General features: G+C 39.1%; 1 protein-coding gene across 1 annotated transcript in view; it reads left to right on the forward strand.

Annotated features, from left to right (window-relative positions):
- The window catches only part of LOC145991453 (sensory neuron membrane protein 2-like), a 30886-nt gene extending 11420 nt beyond the window's left edge, over positions 1-19466 (forward strand). Inside the window, exons 2-9 of the mRNA XM_083127457.1 lie at positions 3034-3194; positions 5213-5354; positions 5755-6006; positions 9462-9673; positions 11118-11293; positions 13056-13174; positions 15361-15486; positions 19024-19466. Coding sequence (XP_082983583.1) covers positions 3034-3194; positions 5213-5354; positions 5755-6006; positions 9462-9673; positions 11118-11293; positions 13056-13174; positions 15361-15486; positions 19024-19206 — 1371 coding nt within the window. The 3' untranslated portion in view covers positions 19207-19466. The remainder of the gene's footprint in view (positions 1-3033; positions 3195-5212; positions 5355-5754; positions 6007-9461; positions 9674-11117; positions 11294-13055; positions 13175-15360; positions 15487-19023) is intronic.
- Positions 19467-20613: the final 1147 nt, after the last annotated feature.

Below are 20613 nucleotides of genomic sequence, written 5' to 3' on the forward strand. Positions count from 1 at the left end.
GCATAGTGGGCAAAAGTGACAAAAAGTGTCAATGGGCATACGTTAAGTTTCGGGAGACGTTTAGTGGAGATAATTAACTTTGGATTATGTTGCCATTAAATATATCGATGAAATCATTTAACTTTACAAATTGTCATTCATGGCAGAATACCGATGACGATGATATTTGAATAAAAGAGGGATAGAAGACATTGTTAAAATAAAAACTGAAACACGCATTTTAATTATTGCATTTAAACCTAAAGGGTACAGTAGTATTTTATAGCTGTAGTAGAGTATGTTATTGTACTCCATTTACTTGTTGATATTGCTTTTGTGAATTATCAGTTCGCATGCCGTTAACAATTTAAAAATATTGCTAATTACATTTAAAAAGTAGGATACTTATAAAAAAATCGACAACATTAAGAGAAAAAGCAACAATTTCTTTTTCTTTTCGCCCTCAATTGTCGCGATTAACGATAAGAAGCTTTGTAATACGCTGTCAATTGTTACGGGAAAAGATAACATTATTGAGACTTTAGTATGGGGCTTACTCTATACTTCGAAATCTCAAATCAAGTCAAACGTCTACCTTGGTACACAAAGAGGCCAAGTAAGCGAAAGTGTTAGCAAAAGATCTGACACATTCCCACAAAATTATTGTTAGCTATCAAATGATGGCGAAAATAATGCTGGCGTGCATAATGTGTGCATACCCTCTTCCCTTCTCAACATTATGTTCCCTATCACGTGAAACCAGAAGTATTTGACCTTAATGTACTCACTGGAGTAATGGCCAAATTACAATTTACTTCATGCAGAAATATGTATAAATTAATAAATGGCTTTTGGGTGAGAAAAGTATGTAGGAAATTATCGAAGGGTCATAATTAGATGTCTGATAACCGATGCTATGCTGATCTGTCATTTGCGAACAACATTGGTCACGTGCAGCATTTGATGGATTTTGGAGTGGTCATTATGTGACTTAAGTGGAAAAATGTGTCATATTAGGGACATATCACCGTTAGCTGACAACACTAACAGGTCTAAATTTTGTCAACAGACGCAGGCAACATGTGCCTAAATATTGGCCATACATTGACATGAAAAATCATAATTTTACACCGGACTTCCCCATACCTTCATCCGACCCTCGTGGGTGGTGTCTGGACCCCCTCTACATTCAAGCGTTACGGGCTAAGGTTCTGTCCAAGGGCTGAGACACAACTGGGGGTGTTAAAACCTTAGTCGTACCGGATTTCACCCTCCGTATTAGAGGGTATAACCCGTTGACCAACGGGCGACGAGTCAGAGGTAGAGCAGTTAAATTAAAGAAACACTAATTGAATATTTAAGGGACTGAGTTTATTGTTTGGAAAACACTCCAATATATTATTAAGAGGGAGAAGTTAGGGGAGAAGGATTAGCACCATAAACGGGCAGATACTTATCTCCGGATCGCCTGGACGCTGGAACGGTCGGCTGGCCGCTGCTTCCGCTGGTTGGCCTGAGGCGTCTCGCCTCTGGAAGGGCCCCGGCTTGGGCCCCACGGCTTCTGGCCGGCCCTGTAGACGATTCCCCGTCCGGCACTGTCGCGCTCTTCGCGACCCGATCTTGATCCTTGGCGTCCTCGTTGGCTTCTCCTCCTGAGGCAGGTTGTTAACCCCATTTGTAGTGCTCTCGGGAATTTGGAAATGCTTAGGATAGGGTTTCCGGGTATAGCCGGTGATGTCCGGGAATGGCCGGTGACGCAAGGGTGGGTCCGAGATATGATTACGAGTAAAACTCGTCGATACTTCGGAAGTCGAAGTCAAAGAATTAAAAATGTGGGAAATTACTTTTCGGACCCTTTGTGTCAAGACAACGCGTGAGACCGCATTCTTCGACATTGTAGGTCACAGTAGTCAAGGAATGACCTGCCACTCTTTAGGAACAGATCGGTTTTTGGTTCGAATATTTTTTGACAAATCCTACCCACTTTCTTCAATCTTTTGTGGACTAATCTCTCTTTAAGGACTCCAGATGCAGAGTATGTATCAATGATGTTTGGGCAATAAGCATTACAGCCTACGTTTAACAACGTCACATTTCAAGAAATGAGTATAACTTACATTTAGTTTTCAAAGTACTGTGCGTCCATTTCCTTGCGAGGCCGAGAGATCGGGAGAAGTGTTGCCGGGGGGGCGGCGCTAAAAGAGATGCCGACATTTTCGACCAGTAACATCCCGCTTAAGTTTACCTTCGAAAGCATTTTGCTTCGCTCGGAATCGTTTGGAGGTTTCGTTTCGAATGTGCAACACTGCATCAAGATTAAGTTGCAGACTAAACCGTTAAAACTCAATGGTTTTCGTGAGCATTGTTTGCAATCTGAAAGATCCGAGCTCGAGTTGTTCTTTCCTTCGCGACTACAGGTGCCCTGGACAGAGCTGCGAATGGAGTGAGGAACAGATCTTGAACCAAGAGGGTGTTAATTTCGTACTGTGTGAAAGAGTGTGGTTTTCGGTTACTTGCCGTGCTACTTCTTTGTGTAATTGCAGTGTGTGTGTGTTGTGTGTAAGTGAGGCGATTGAAATGCCAGCCGCAAAGTTTACGTTACAACAAAGAAATTTTATGTATGACACTTACGTGAAAACAGACTCGTGTCGAAACGTGTGTAGGCAATTTGCACAGAAATTCACTGGCGTTTCACTTCCAGGTAGAGAGACGGTTAGAATTACGGAAGAACTTTTGCGTGTGAATCAAGATTTCATCAAACGATGCCAGGAATGTGTGAATGTAGGTGGACATCACTTTGAACAACTCTTATAACACAGGCCAGTGCTCGGTTTTGCAGTATTAATATAACTATCTGCATGCCAAAGATATGTTCATAAAAATAAGCAAGACGTTACTGGTCGAAAATGTCGGCATCTCCGCTAGCACCGCCCGCCACGCTTCTCCCGATCTCTCGGCCTCGCAAGCTAAATGGACGCACGGTAGTATTATCTCTCTCTTAAATAACAACGTGAGCTTCAACCACTGAGTTCTCTTGTTTTTATGTCTTTCCAGAATATGCAGCTCACAAATGGAAGCGAAACGTGGGACAAATTCGTGAAACTGCCTTTTCCTTTGTACTTCAAAGTGTACCTTTTCGAAGTTGCCAACCCGGAAGCCGTGCAAAATGGCACTGAGAAGCCAAAGTTAGTAGAGAGGGGACCGTATGTTTATGAGTAAGTACGAATTTCCCAATATCGTACCTTCATTACTTTAATGAAATTCCAACCAAAAAATAACTAAATCCAGATATACCGGTATATAAGCTCGTTTAGGTGTGCTAAATATTTGAGATGATGTACAAAGTTCGAAAATTTACCAAACCTCCTGGATCGACGAAAGTGCGTATGCGCTGACTGGACGAGTACATTGGCAAAAATAGGGATGGAACTGATAAAATAACATGTTTTGTGAAAATCGTGTGCTGCCGAAAGATCACAGAAATTTCACACAGTAGAACCGCGATTTTACGTTCGCTGATTTTACATTTTCCTGCATTATACACTCAATTTTCATGGTCACAATACACGCATACAAGTGAAACACTGATGTGAAACCTACAGCTTGTCTCGCACATGTTTCCTCTTCTCGAGCTAGTTTCGTCTACCGTGTCGAACAGTAGTAATGTGGCCAGCTTGCCAAAGCATGCACAACACTTGCTATACAACATCAAACACTAAAAAATGATTGTTTAATGACTTGGTTTATTTTACTTCGCTTTTCTGCCACTTTTGGCTAATCCCGCAGATGAGGATGAGTGATGATATGATAAAATTGATGAATGGACACTCACAAAGAACACTCATGCCCAGGTCGGGATTCGAATCCGGAACTGCTGGCGTCGTAGCGCGCTGTGACAACCTCTTTGAATAATAATTACATAATATACTCATAAGATATAGGCAGGGGGCAAGATACAGAGAAGCAAATTACTTATCAAGTATTTTCGGTTGTCATTTGCCTACTGGCAGGAGCGAGGTGGCGCACTTATCTCCTGCAAATTCAAGACGGCATTCTTAATTCCTAGTTTTAATATGCTTTTCCTAGGGTTTGAACCCGGGACCTGTGGCTTCTTATCACCTTACGCCCACACGTGGGAACGGAAACAGTGATGTTTCTGGTACAAAGAGATATTTTCCTATCGTATACAGCAAAATTTGGACCTTAAAATTCCGTTTTTCACAAACAAGATATACAAAATAGAAAATTTATAGTCACCAATTGCAGGATTTATGCAGAATGTTGGATCTATGAGGGTGTAAGTATGATTTTAAAAGATGTGTAAGAAGCAAATGTAGAACCAACTTAGGTATTTGTGCATAATTTTACGCTGGTGTTAGATTGTGGTGGAATAATATATAAATGCACTTAATTTAATCTAATTACATTAGGCAATAAATTTATAAAATTTGCTATATCTTCAGTCTTCCTTAATAATTAAACTTTTAACTTGAAAGTCATAACACATTTTTTTAGCTCAATTACGATCAACTGACGTGTTTCAGGTGTTTATACTCCATTAGGAGAGAGCTGGACCCTGTGGCCGAGTGGTTGTCGACCTCTGTGGCGGAGTGGTTAGTATATCGTGCTGCGACGCCAAGGGTCCCGGGTTCGATTCCCTCTCGGGCTTGGTTGTTTGCTCATCAATTTCATCATACATCCCCATATTCGCAAATTAGCCAAGAGGCACAAAACGCGAAGTAAAGTAAACTAAATCAATCATTAGGCGAGACAACACAGAAATGAGCATGAGTCAGGAAGAGGTTGTGACATAGTACGTTAATGCATGACGTCAAATTTTCCCTTTCTTGCACATTTTTCCGAGGATTCTTCCTTTTTCCTATTTCTGGCTCCAAAATTCCCCCTTTCTGGGAAAAATCCCTACCGGGAACATCAGCAGAGCGAAACCCTTTGAAAACCTGAAAGTGGGCTCAAGGTATAAGCACTATTGAAGTGCGCGTAAAGAGTCATATGTGGCTCCTCTTTTCCGCTAATTTCGAAGCAAAACATTTAAAAAAAGGCAATTCAAGAACGTTAAGAAAATTTGCTAAAAAATAAATAACGGGTAAATTATTGAAAAATGTTTAATCGATGCGATACTGAAGAAACCGTGGATTACTGTAATGTACTGCATGAATAAATAATATCGCCTAATGATGGTGTTTTTTTTCTTAAATTTCTTCTTAAATTTCAGCCAATTCAGGGAGAAAGTGTGGATGGTGCAAAACAACAATTACACAGTCACTTACAAGCAGAATCAAACTTTTATTTTCAACGATGAGCTGTCCAATGGCAATGACACTGACACTGTGGTAATTCTTCATCCTGCTATGGTGGTAAGTGCACTATGATTTACGCGTAGTTAACACTCTCATTTAGATACATACATACTGTATATTGTCATTATTGTTAAGCTTAAAACATATGAGACGCAGGGAAACGCGGCAACAGAACTTCCTTGCCAGATGTCTGCAGGTTTCTAGAGAGGAAAATTTCTTTCCGCCGCGTCTCCACATGCCCTCTCGTGTAATTCCGCGTCTCTTCGTTTAGCTCCGGCAAGCGTCATGCTAGGTCCCGCTGTAGCCGAGCATGAAAAATGTTCCGGTAGGCGTCGTGATTCGTCTATAACACTTTATCTGAAGTTCTTTTGAATTTAATCTTGTGTTCTTTCCTAGCAACGTAATGGGACTTTTGAAAATATAATCGTATATCTCTATTCTCTCTTTTGTTTTTCAGGCTGGTGTTCAGCTCGCCATTGAAACCTTAGGCCTAGGAGAAGGGGCCGCAAACCTCTCTATAAATTACATGTTCAATTCTTCAAAAGATCTTTTCATCAACGACACTGTGCACAACATTTTGTTTGGAGGAATCAAGTTGAATTGTCATGGATTACAAGCTGGTTTCGCATGTAGAGCAATCAAAGACCACCTCCCACAGATGATAATCAGTGATAGCGATGGGGATTACAGTTTCGCTTTATTTAGACATGTGAGTGAAGTAGTATTGGATTATTTAAGTACAATATGTCTTGTGTTGTTATGAGTAAACAGCCACACACACACACACACAGACACAGGCAGGCAGACAAGGCCACCCACAGGATTTTTTTCTAATTGGCACAGTGGTCGTCAAGGTTGGGGGAACATGGTTGATGCTATCTCTCCCAGTAAAGAAAATTCTCATGAACACTTTATCTGAAGTACTATAGGTAATATTTCTAGGATCGTCGGGTAAAAGCACTGAACACATTCACGCCCAGCTATGGGAGGGGCATTAAACGGCCATCCCAGGAATTTTCTGAATCAAAACGTACCTAAGAGAATGTGGCCGCCATCTTGAATTTTCGAGTTTTCCAAAATGGCGCCTAGAGGCTGCAAATGGCGCTTTCTTGTCGAATTTTACAGCAGACTTTTTAAATGTTTTTCATTAAATAACAAACTTTACAGACATGAAATACATGTTGGATCAGCTTTTTTCAGTGTCTTTACACATGCCCAATATTTTTTACTTATAATATTTAATATAAGAGAAACTGGGACAACAAGAGAAGACAATCGAATGTCGCAGTTTGTGACTTACATGCCATTTCCCACCCATCCACACATTCATTCACAAATATCTCGCAAACGGTTCATTTGCTACCCCATGTTTACATAGACTTTTTTGCTTCTACTAGTGTACTTTTCACCGTTTTCGTTTGCGCTATCACTTCTGATGCACCCTGTATATACGTCCCATTACAAGTCTATACTGGTGTAATCAGGAGACCTGCCTGGCCATATTCTCTTGGAAATTATTCTCTCAGAGGAAAAATCCTGAAACAATTTTAAACCTTGTCCCCTGGACGAAGAGATACTCGTCCTGTGCTTTCATTTCCAGGTCAGTGTTTCTCTTTTTCTTTAATCTATTTTCATTGCCTGTTATTCTCCTTCCGGCGTATTTTCAAAATATTTATCTATTTCATTCCTATTTCTTATTTTGCTGTCCACCTACTTTCTTATATCTTTATGTATCCTTCGTATTTTATTTTCCTGTATTTTCTTATTTTCTCTATTCCTTCTTCTACGATCCTTTCCTTGTCTGCATCTCTCATAGTGTAGTCACATCTCCAGCTGACCGCACGAGCCTAGTTAGAGAGCCTACCAACGGTCCAGAGCGTGAGTAAAAAAAGGGTTAGCGATTTTTTAAATATCCCTTCAAGAAATTAGACAGGAGTGGTAGAAATAAGGCCAAAAATAAGAAAAATACACACAGAAAACAGTTTATGTCGTATTTTGACTTCTAACTCTCTCACTTTTTTATATTGGTTTCATTGAATCGAATTGAATGCCATTTTGTATTATTTTCCATGTTGCGTAGTTAAAGAAATGATTCCTGTCAAAGTACAAAGGTCGATCAAAAAGTAACGCACAATCCACTGTAGCTCGGGAATGGTAAGGACTAAGGAAATTAAATTGTGTAGGTAGATGGATTGGTGCTTTGGTCCTTTGGAAATGTCACTAATGTATGATCCATGTGCTTCACTGCACTGCAGCCATCTTTGTTTCCATGACATGAATGCACGTTCGTAAAACTCTTGAGGTTGGTCTTTACAATACTTTTTCACATACGCAATGAGCTCGTTGCCATCTCCAAACTGTTTCCCACGCAGATGATCCTTCAGTTGTGCGTTGTTGCACCACTGTCCATCCCACATGGCCAATCTTCTAAACTGTCATGATTGTAGCATGAGGTATCGTGATGCAACTTGATGCGCGTAACTCTGGCCTCTTTGTTCGTGATTACGTTATTTAGGTGTTGTTTAGGTGGTAAAGGACCAATGCTTCTACCTACAAAATATCATTTCCCTTACCATTCCCGAGCTACAGTGGATTGTGCGTTGCTTGTTTTGAGCGACCTTGGTACTGTACCTAAGGAAAAATCAACAAAACGCAACTAATTATTATTGAAGATAAAACATGATATTGGCTGCTTCCTTAAGTTATTTGCTTCGACGTTGAATGACATCTATTATACAGGTATTGGACAAAATAATGGAAACACGAGTCAGAAGTGGGACATATTTGCAATGTGCCTGGTAATACTGAGCACGGTGGAAATCAACCTTCTCTTGTTTGTTGCAGGTAGTATGGACTGTGCACTGACAGTAGAGTGAGGCAGTGTGGTAGTGCACGTTGTTCAGGTGTAGTGAGTGACCAGTATAGCCGACCTGGCGGAGTTTGAAAGAGGTCGAATTGTTGGTGCCCGTTTCACTGGAGCATCTGTGAGCAAAACAGCGAAGTTATGTGGTGTAACACGAGGCACGGTATCGAAAGTCATGATCGCATACACAGTACACGGTGAAACAGGGTCTGCTAAGCACAATAGTGGTTGAAAGACGAAGCTGCAGGAAAGGGACCGCCGGGCCTTGAAGCGTATTGTGACGTTGCAGAAAAAAACAATGGCCTCCAAAGTGACTACAGAACTTAATCAGCACCTAAACACCCCATGTCATGCAAAACAGTGAGGCGGGAACTGCATCAAACGGGTATCCATGGGCGTGTTGCTATTGCCAAGTCCCTAATAACTGAGACGAGTGCTCGAAGGTGACGTGCATGATGCAATGACCACAAAACTTGGACGTTGGAGGACTGGAAACATGTCATTTGTTCAGACTAGTCAACCTTTACCCTCTTCCCCACTACTGGACGCGTGTTTGTATGGCGAACACCCTCGGCAGCATACGATGTGGACTGTCACTGCCCGACTGTCAAACATGGTAGCGGCTTTATTATGGTGTGGGACATTATATCATGGTATTCGGCAGCCCCCTTGTCACATTACACAGTCGGGTCTCATAAGCAGTGTATAGAGAACTCTTGGGTAACCAGATCCACCTAATGGTGCAAACCTTATTTCCAAACCGGAATGCCATCTTCCAGGATGATAATGCCCCCATTCATACTGCTGGCACTGTTCAACAGTGGTTTCCAGAGCATGCTGATGAGGTTCAACATCTCCCCTGGCCCACCCAGTCCCCAGACCTGAATATCATCGAGCCTCTGTGGGGTGTTTTGGAATCCAGGGTTCGGCGTCGATTTACACCTCATTCGTCTCTACCTGAGCTGGAGTCTGTGCTGCATGAAGAATGGCTTCAAATTCCACTCACCACCATTCAGGACTTGTATCGGTCTATTCCGTCCCGAATCCAAGTTGTATCGAATGCTAAAAGTGTCCCAACACCGTATTAATACATGATGTTCCGACTTCCACAGGTGTTTCCATTATTTTGTCCAATACCTGTATGTCAGCAACCTTGATATTGACCACCTCAGCCGTATGTAGAAAATATTATACTGGTGCTCATAAACATTAACCATTCCAAGTAATTCCAGTAAGAAACGGACTAGATTATTGTGTATGCATTATCATTTTGAAATTTAAAGGAATAACTGTACTTGCAGAAAAACGCAACTGACGATGGAGTGTACACTGTACATACAGGGGTCGACGATGCCAGTCTGATAGGTAAGATAGCAGGATGGAATTACAACAAGTATGTCGACACGTGGAGTGACCAGGACTGCAACATCATCAAAGGTTCCGACTCAACCGTATATTCTCCACATTTAACAACGGAGGACAAAATAGATATTTTCATTACGGACGTGTGTCGGTAAGTTAAACTAAATTCAACATCTGATTAAGCACAAAGGCGTTATTAATTATTTTTCTAGCGATCGTTATTTATGTGTAGGTATATATTCCTTTAGACGATTATGGTTGAGTCAGATTTACAGTACGAAGAAGAGAAAAACTGCGGCCAACTAGATAATTAAAATGGAGAAGCTGAATTACAAAATTATTGGAATAATGTATGTGTATTTGCCAGTGTTTGGTAGTAACAAGTTACTTGTAACGCAGTTGTAACAGTTACTTTTTGAGGAATTTTAACTGTAACTAGATACTTTTAAAGTAAGGAATTCGGACAGATTGTTGCTGGGTGGCAATGCTGAGCAGAGTTCATTCTGAGTTCAAGGTAGCTCTAAACTGGCGTGTGTGCCATTACCCGCTGAATGAAATTACCCTTCTCTCCCTTACATTTTGTTGTTATTGTAATGGTAATGTGAACTGACTTATACTATCGTTTACTTTTCACCGTTTTTGTTTGGGCTATCACTTCTGGTGCACCTTGTATATACGTCCTATTACAAGTCTATACTGTTGTAATCAGGAGACCTGCCTGGCCATATTCTCTTGGAAATTATTCTTTCACAGAAAAATTCCTGAAACAATTTTTAACCTTCTTTCATTTCTAGGTCTGTGTCTCTAAATGAGAGAAAGGTATTTCTGAAGAAGTTTCACCTCTGCAGCCTTGTTATTTGCAATTTACTCTTGTGTACTTGTCGACCTTGGTGTCAGAGTGGTTATCACAGCGCCCTATGACTCCGGGTGTCCTGGGTTTGAATCCTATTCTAGCTTTGGCGTGCCATGTTGTTTGTTTGTGAAAGTCCTTTCTAAATTTTCATCATATCTTCAGTTATCTTCAAATTTGCGATTAGCCACAAGTGGAAGAAACGTTAAGTAGAATTAACGAAATCAATCAATCAGTTTACAGTTTACTGGAAGTTCACCTATTGGAAACTGATATTGTGTCAGGAATCCACTACTCCAACAGCGGCTAGAACCTTGGAGAATAATATATTAAAATAGATTGTTTGTAAATTTACATTGATGAAACAAACGGGATGGTAAAATGTTTCACAATGTTTGCAACAATTTGTCCTGCGAAAGCGAATACTCGAGATCCTTTCTTTACTTAATCTAAGATAATACAAATAACGGCATAACTTCTTCTACTTCACAAAAATAACTGGTATCGCTATACAGGATACAAACATTCCGTGTATCGAGGAGTCGTAGCTTCAAACCGAAGCCTTAATGATCAAAACGTTATTAAGGAATGCTGTTCATCTTGATGTCTCCTAACAAGCTGCGAATTACCAATGTCCTAAGCCAACACCTTCTATATGTGTGTATGAGAGTATGTGCGTGAAGGTCTGAGTTTAATATATAGAAAAATCTAATTTTAAAGCAAATTGAATTGTTTTATCTTTCAGGTCACTACATATTGTATACGAGAAAGAAATCGAGTACAAGGGAATACCTGGATACCGTTACATTATTGACCAAGATTTGTTCGTATCTCCTAAGGAACGTGCAAGAAACTACTGCTTTTGTCCCAAAATGCAAGCTTGCTTCAAGAACGGAATTTGGGATTTGACTAGTTGCCAAAGTAAGTTGCCTTATTATTATTTTTTTTTATGTGTTTAATACCTTCGAGTTTTGTGGAAAGATTTATGGTTCTGAGTTTAGTCTAAACCACACCAATAAATCCTCCATTAAGAACTAGTAGTTATTTGTTTGAGCAAGAATGCAAGCACCAGAAATTAATGTTTAAAACATTCTTCTCTCTCAGTCACCAGACAAAACTGCCCCCTTCCCCTCTCCCTCCAAAAGCAGAAAGCCTTTTCCACACTTTGTATCTTCCAGTTTGGATGTTAAACGAAAGATCTATGTAATTTTTGGATATGCATGTCTGTGGTATCAGTTTTAGGATGAAGTTTTGTAAGATAGGCTTACGTGGCTTGCATAGGTGAATGGAGATTATTTTTTTCTGGGAGGGGATACAGAATATACTGTAAGCATTTAGTATGTGTAGATTTTTCCACATAAAAACACACACGCTCCACTACCATAATTTAATATTCGCCGGCCCCCGTGGCGGAGTGGTTGTTACATCGCGCTACGACGCTAGGAGTCCCGGGTTCGAATCCCGGCCTGAGCATGGATGTTTATGAGTGTCCATTCATCAATTTCGTCATGTCATCACTCATTCCCATCTTCACAAATTAGTCAAAAGTGGCACAAAAAATGAAGTAAAATAAAGCAAATCAATCAATCAATCAATCATAATTTAATATTCAAGCAATAGATAATAAAATAAATATATATCACCAATTCGATTTAACATATGTGATCCTGGGCGAGACCCAGAACCTCTTGTGCAGGAACACTGATGGGAAATTTCCCCCGAATTGACCAACCAGAGAATCGAACCGAGTTACCACGCAGTAGCCTGAAGCCTTAAAGACTGGACCACTGTGATTCATATTTTAATTAATGTATTCGAAATTCAAATGAAGGAAAAATAAATCTCGTACTACACAGTGGTAGCAGAATGTGAGCGGTTTTCTTTTCGATATGCAACGATATGCAAGGAGCTATCGTTGCCTAGCCAACTTCCAGCGGAAAAGTTGGATATAATTATTCAAAGTTTCTATTGGAATAAATCCAAGGTTAACACGACTATTCATTCACCATAATACCAGGTAATTTTCGGCGTTTCCTCGCTACTTTGCAAGTTAAACGACTGTTTCCAAATAGCTTACATTTTACGGCTGTTCTGGTTTTAACATACTGTATATTAGAGAGGTTCGACTTTATTATCACTTTATAGTAATAGTAAGCATAACTTCGAACATACACAAAATAACAATAAAGCATTTAATCACCAACAGCGCCGGACCCTGTGGCCGAGTGGTTAGCACATCGCGCTGCGACGTCAATGGTCCCGGGTTCGAATCCCGCTTGGGCTTGGTTGTTTGTGAATTTCCATTCATCAATTTCATCATTTCATCACTCATCCAGATCTTTGCAAATTAGCCAAAGGCACCAAACGCGAAACTAAATCATTCAATCAATCACTAACAGCGTAAATGCACACAGGTTCAAATGAAAAGTCCGCTCTGCACAGGTCAGGGTTGAACACCTCAGCGAGCACAGAAAATTGTATTTGTGAGGGCGAAAGCGCCGAGGCTGGAACGATAGGTATAAAAATAGGCTGAAAGTATCGAACCTGACACTATTAAATCCACGGGGAAACCCATCTACCCAATGCACACAATTTATATGTTTCGATAGGGTTTTTCACAAACTGCAGGAAATATTACATCGGTACATGTACACATCTAACTCAATTGATTCTCTTTCCGCAGATACCGCAATATTCCTTTCGCAGCCTCACTTCTACATGGCTGATGGACAGTACCAGACCTCCGTTGAAAATCTGTCACCTGACAAGGAGAAGCATCAAATATTTGCAGACATCGAACCAGTAAGTTGATGAGACCAAGTTTCACGCACTTATTTCCATAGTTATAATATTTCCGTGTCCACGGTGTCGTCGTCTTCACAAGGAAACTAACCAGAAACTGTTAATACAGAGTGGAGGAACATTCATGGTAGGATTTACTTTACGTACTATGGTGGCGTTGCATGAACTTAGGCGGGAACCGGATATAGGTCAGATTTGGGGGTGAGTCTGCCTTTAAAAATTCTTGCGTGGTCGGCCTAAGCTGTTGTTCCTCCTGCGCTTCCCGAATTTTGACCCTTCTAGCAGAAACTACGCAGCGTTGCCACTATCTACTGTCAACTCAATTTGGGGATAGCCAAGCTAAGAATAAGCTACACGGGTATGACCAAATACACGTGCAGCACACTAATCAATCGTTATCACGAAAATTGTACAAATTGAACTTGTTTATGCCAGAAAAAAGTGAGGACTAAACTACGAAGTGGCAACGGCATGTGTGTGTGTGTGTGTGTGTGTGTGTGTGTGTGTAAACGTAAGCGCTGCTTCTCTGCTTTCCATTCGCTCTTTGATGTCTAGAAGACGTAATTGATCTCGTTTCCAATTGGCACACAAACTGTCGAGCGATCTGTAGCGCGGGAAAATTGATATGTTGAGCCAAACACGGTTTACTTATCACAGCATGGTAGGGGGCAGAAAACCGTGCATTCACCATAGAAACTTCTTTTTAACATAACGAGTCATATACTAATCACCAAAGGATCTTTGGTCCTCGTTCCGAGTTGAAACGTCATGAAAAAAGGCCAACATCATCAGACAACGGAGTGGAACATTTCCGTGTATCAAGCAGTAACCGACAAATAACTGGTCACATCTAACGTCACAACGGATACTTTGCGAGTGCAAGAAGTCCGCAAGGCACTGCTGTGAAGCCATCGGTTGCCAGACATCCTACTCGCTGGGAGTGTTTTCAAAAAGTGAGATTTGGTTTTCATCACACTGTAAACGACATATCACTTGTCTGTGTACCAGTGTTATTTTGCAATAAACTCCTTGCTTGTTCTTTCAAATCCTACTATACATTTTGCGCAACATTATACCTGGAAACTGAAAGCGAATCTTGGACAAACGTTTAACGCAGCACATGTGTTAAATCAATAAGATTACTTGTCCAACAATTAAACTGTGAAACAATAGAAGTGATTGTTACTAAGCTACTGTTTTCTTTAGCAATGTGTTTCTTGTAGCTAAAGTGGAGTTTCCTGATTTTGCTGATTATGTAATTTTATGGTATTATTATCATAATTTTTTAATATCTACGTATGGTAACTGCTTTGTTATCACGATGTATGAACTTCTTAGAGTATTTAAGTGTACTATAGTGATTGATTTGGCTTATGAAACTTCGCTTCTCTGCCACTTGTGGCTAATCGCGAAGATGAGAATGAGTGATGATATGATGAAAGAGAGCTGAGCCAACCACTCCGACGCGGAGATCGGCAAGTGTACTAGATTAAAGAGAAAATAACAAGGAAGAACTTCTTCAGAAATTATTTTGTCTCATTTAGATTTTTAAGCGTTACAATCTGCATAATAGGACTCTGTTCAAATTATCATTACAATAGCAACAAAATATAAGGGACAGAAGGGTAATGGCATTCGTCGGGCAATGGCACACACGCCAGTTTAGAGCTACCTTGAACTCACAATGAACTCTGCTCATCATTGCCATCTAGCGGAAGTCTGAATGAACTCTGTTACAGTTACAGCTATTTACTTTTAAAAGTATCTATACTTGCGTGCAAAGAAATAGACCCACCTCACACTTTTGACATAAAATGTTTAATTGTTCTTACTTTTTCTTCGAACTGTTTGGAGGCACATAAAATTATTATCCAAATGGAAGCGTCTAATCCTACTTATATGTAGATAAAGTTCAGTAATAAATACGTATGATGTTAATACATTTAATAACATTTTACGTCAAAACTGTGGAGGTGGGTCTCAAGTGTAGTTACAGTTAGAATTCCTCAGAAAAGTAACTTACTTTTAACTGCGTTACAAGAAACTAGTTACTTCCATAGACTGGCAAATACATACTTATCTCGTACATTACTTTCTTAATTTTGTAATGCAGCCTGAACAGAACAGCAACTGGATAAACCAAGGAAAGGACATCATTTACAATTTCAATTACTTTTCTATTTCAGTACACAGGTATACCGCTTCGAGGATCAAAAAGAGTACAGTTCAATTTATTTCTAAAAAGGTACCCAGGCGTGAAGTACTTTTCGGATGTCCAGGATACGTTGGTTCCGCTTGTGTGGATTGATGAGGTTAGTAAACCAAATAGAACTGAAGAACGGTTTCTCTTTATTGTCTAACTGTAGCCTGTGTAGCTCATTATAGAGTGGGATATGGAACGTTATAGTACACAATATTTGCAAGTGATAGAATATAATGTTAATACAGTGTTGTTTGGAACTCGAATTCCAATATTTATACGAGGGTCTGTCAGTAAGTTAGGAGAACGAATGTATTACCTAGTCACCAAAGACGCGAGGCAGGGTCAAGGTGAACATGGTCCTTTTCATAGTCCTCTTCGTCTAGTTGAATTTACGTGTCCCAGAGTGTTTGCCAATCTTGGGATATGTGCTGGCACTAACATGTAGACATGGTCTTCAGAACCGTATGTGCCTTCTTGACAGTTCCATCGAGTAGAAGAAACATTTACGTATTTTGTTCCAAATTCAGGCGAGGGAGTATAATCGGTCCGTCGACCCATCTTGTATATTAACATCGTTCCTTGGAATTTACAAAAAAAGTACAGAATAGAAATAAACCCAGGGGCGTAACAAGACTCTTGGGGGGTCGGGGCAGACTATATGAGTGGGGGTCCCCAGTTATGATATTATTATGACTAGATATACGAATATAACATTCATAATTTTAGTATATGGGGTGTAAGCAAATACAGTTCTCTGTATTATGATTACAAATGTGTTTGTTTTTGATAAATGCTACAGAGACGACTAGTACAACTAATCAAATATATACTGTGAAATACATTCTTTACTCATTAACAAATTAAGATTAATGATTAATTATAATGCTTACATTATAGATAAATTACGTAAAAGCATCGATTACTTTGTTCAACTTTATTTTTTTGCCTGTGTCATTATCAGTTGAAAGTCAATCCAGACCACTAAGACGTTCCTGGCTCATAGTACTGCACAAATAAGTTTCTATAATTTTAAATTTAGAAAACGATCCCTCGCCTTTGGTACTGTGAGAAGCACAGTAAGGTACAGTCACGGTCGTATATCGCATTGCAGGAAAGCCAGTATTTTAGGATCTAGGTGTCTCATTTTTTTTTGCTGGTGACTGTACACGAAACCAGACGTGCATCATCACAAAAACTGGAAGTCAGTGAACTATGTTGCATCACAAGGAGATGAGCAAGCTCTTTCACATCATTCATGCACTTTATCTTGTGTTTGAAAGAACTTCTGATAATATTTATGAATAAAATAAAGGTTAGGAAATGTTTTTGAATTTTTTTAAGGTTCTTTGCGAAGCTTGGTGTCTATGGATCTTGACAAAGAACGCTGTATCACTTTTTATGTGTCCACAACTACTTTCATGCCTTTATAACGATTTTCGTTGTGAACAAATTGTGTCTAATATTGGGTAAAATATTGATAGTGATTCTTTATCTTTTTGATTCTTTTCTCAGAGAATTTACGTGAAATACTTCTATTTAGAACATATTTTCATCATTGTGACAATTGATTCCAATGCTCCCCGAAGCTCAGTCATATCTAAGAGAGCATTACGTGAGAGATCATTTGCAGCCGTATCAAGGCAGTCTGTTTTTATTGACGTAGAAGTGATATTCATCTCCTCCAAGACTTTACATTGAACAGTCAATAATAGAATTTAACTGATTACTGCAGACATGCAACCACGCGAAACCATCAGCTTTGGGACTTAAACGTCACTATAATCTACCTGCAGCGAAAATCCATTACAGTCTTTCGGCGTTTCGGGACCCTATTACCTCGGGGTTGTCCCAGCCTAGTAACGCCCCTGAATAAACTTCAGTTAGTATTCGAACAGAAGAACAAAAGTAAAAACTTCGCAAGATCGAAAGAAATTTATTGTAAACTGCAGGGGAACTAGGTTATGTTTTCATATTATACCATTTAATCAAAATAATAATTGAAATGGTTCCACCGTTTATAAATTACAAAAAATGAGTCTTTTGTGTCACAGGTTACACAACATAAGCTGTTTTACTAAAATTTCACACTTGAGCCAGGTGAGTATAAGTTAATAACAAAACAGAATAACAATGCATTTCAGAAGTAGGGAAGTCTCCCATAGATATAATAATGCATTTGGAATAATGAGTTTACTCTTTAGTTTATAATAGTTGTTATTTTGTAATAATAATAATTATTAGTATTATTTCTACTATTCAAGTTTCTGGTGACACCATGAGCGAGGGAACAAAAATACATAGAGCGAGGTCAGGGCTATGCATGGAGGGTGTTGTGCATATTCGATATTATCTAGTTCAAATTAGGGAAACAACATTTACTTGTCTGGCCTTGTCATGATAGAGAATTCACCGTTAAGTAACTGCAAACGTTTCAACTTTTAAGTATAAAAGTAATTGTAAGCGTTACAGTTACTTGTATAGTTACTTTCTGCTGGAAATTCTCTTGTAAACAATTGCTTACAACTGATGACCATTAATTGGAATGAAACAAATATGTGAAGACTTACATGATTTTTATTTATGCTTCTGGTATATAATATAAGTCTTCATATATTTATATTGTTCAGTGGAGGCGGAAAGTATTCCTGTAGGGAGAGGAGAAATTACCACTCATTTCTCGAGGAGGGGGAAGGGGGATTCATTTCAAAATACAAAAACCCTATTCCAATACCTCATAACAACCATATAGAACATATTTTAAATCGAAAACATTTCACATTTTATAAATACAGAGTCTTCCCTAACCAGATGGAAAATTCCCCCTCACTCCCTTCAAATACCAACTCTGAATATTTAAAACTTGTTTCATTATACGTTATAATAAAGGAAATGTTATACACTTATTGTTAATTGGTTTGATTTTCGAGTATCGAAGTAGGCCTAACTATTTCTAACAATAAATTCCATTTTTTATGTAAGGTTTTGTCGTGTATCGTTGATTGTTGCGTCGTCGCCTTGTAATCAAAGGGTCCCGGGTTCGATACCCTGTGGAGGCACATAGTGGTTCGGATCCCACTTTGAACTGTAGGTCCAGTCCCGATTAGCCTTGCTGTGCATAAAGTGGACTTAAACACCAAATCAATCAATCAATCAATCTTGTTAACTAACAACAGATTTTATCATGACCTAATTCCACTAGAGATGACCATCACCCAAGGCTGCCGTCTGTCTGCCAATACATAATTGGTTACATAGGCCTAACTCAGCTTACCACACATACGTTACAGGTCTTGCATGTTTGTTTCTGTTGTACTTTTTGTATAAAATATGGACATATTCTTCGATTTTAAATTTGCGATTAATCAATCCAATGCATTTTCTGTTCTCTCAAATTGAAGTCAGGAAATATGGTTGTTATCTATCGCATCGCTTCTCCTGACACCACTTCGACTACGGTGGGGACATTCTAATTATCGGAAGCCGGGATGAGAATGAAAAAAAAAAGTCATACTGTTCTGTTTCTTCGATTACAAGTAAATCATGTGGAAAGGAGGCTTGAGCCTTACGTCTCGTAGAGCACTCAGCGATTATCATTTTGCAGCATCCTCTTTCAGCAGATACTAAATATGAACATTTCCCATTCCAGGGTGTCAGCCTCAGTGACGAGCTTGTTGAAATGCTAGAGGACATGTTGTTGACGAACCTGCAGATTCTGGAAGGAGTGAAGTGGGCCTTGGTCGCATTGGGAATTCTCTTAGTGTTGGTAGGAGCCTCCCTCATTGTGTGTGGGAGACGAAGAGGACCTTCCATGAAAGTTAACAAGGAATGAAAATGGAGATATTGAAAATTTCAAGCGCTCAATTTATTTTAGTTTGCGCTAGATTTATATTAAGATACAAAAATATCACGTTCCAGAAAGGGGGATGGGTGAGCAAGTGAAGCAACCCCCTAGAAAATGAAAGTCAACCTACAAATCATGTATATTTCAATCATAGTAATTGCATTAATTGTTATAAGGGGCTGATAATTACAAGTAAGCCTGGTAACCTGATAACTCTTGTTCGAATTACGTCTCTAGGAAATCTACAATTCCTTCTTTATAGTACAACTTATACGGCAATGACAGAATTTCCAATTGAAGCATTGTTTTATTAGGATGTAGGACTATTTTGAAAAATTACAATCTTGCTTATCCCTTATGGAAAAAATGCGGATGTGCATGGTGAGAGAAAACATACACAAACCTCCTTTCATTGTAATATCTCATGTCTTAATGTTCTATTTTTACAATAAAACTTAAGCAAAACGAAAAATTTCATTGCTGTTACTAGAAAATGATACAATGCTTCTGTTTTGTACGCATAGATTATGCATGTTTATTATGTTCTAGGTTTGTTTCTTGTACGTTTTTTTGGGGATATTTAGACTTCTTGGTCATTGGGGTATGTGGAGTAAAAAGTAAAGCGCTCCCCAGTGCTTAGCACCACGCCATGAAGGCGTATAGGGGGTGTGGGGTGTGGAGAACCGAACATATTTTCTTTGACGATTTGTGTCGTTATTCAGGGACCTATAAAATGAAGGATTTTTCAGCGGAATACTGAGAACGGAGAAGAAGCTACCTTTTGTGATGTAAGAGGCTGGAATAGATGTGCCAGAATCTTCATAGTTAGTAGAGTCCGAAGTAGAAGAGACTCGTGTTTCAATTTCAGTGAAGAAAATCTACGATTTTTACAGTTTTCATTACAGAATAGGTAAAATGTAACCATATTATTATTATTATTATTATTATTATTATTATTATTATTATTATTATTATTATTATTATTATTATTATTATTATTTCACTTTTTCGATATTTCTTGCATGCTAATGGTGTTGTTGAATTCTCGCCAGATTTATGTACGTATATGTAAAGGCCTAGCGTACTGGAAACTATAGGAGAAAGTTATTAAACTCGATTAATATAGATATCCTTTGTTCAGTTCAGCAGCGGGTCCAAAAACCTGTATCACTGACTGTTTCTGCTGGTGTGTATTGACATTATTGCCGCAGGATTAACGTTTTCAAGATGTACGAGATTCTACAGTTTCAGTGGCAGCACACTTCAATTTAAAATAGATCCAATTAATCTTCTTCTATTAAACTATTTCTAAAATTATTTATGGATTCTGTTTTGTGTTGCTCGAATATTTTTCGTTAACATTAAATTTCATAATATTTGCTGAACCGTTTTGGC

The sequence above is a fragment of the Lepisma saccharinum genome, chromosome 8, assembly GCF_977018435.1.
Source record: "Lepisma saccharinum chromosome 8, izLepSacc3.1, whole genome shotgun sequence".
In the NCBI taxonomy this organism is placed as follows: domain Eukaryota; kingdom Metazoa; phylum Arthropoda; class Insecta; order Zygentoma; family Lepismatidae; genus Lepisma; species Lepisma saccharinum.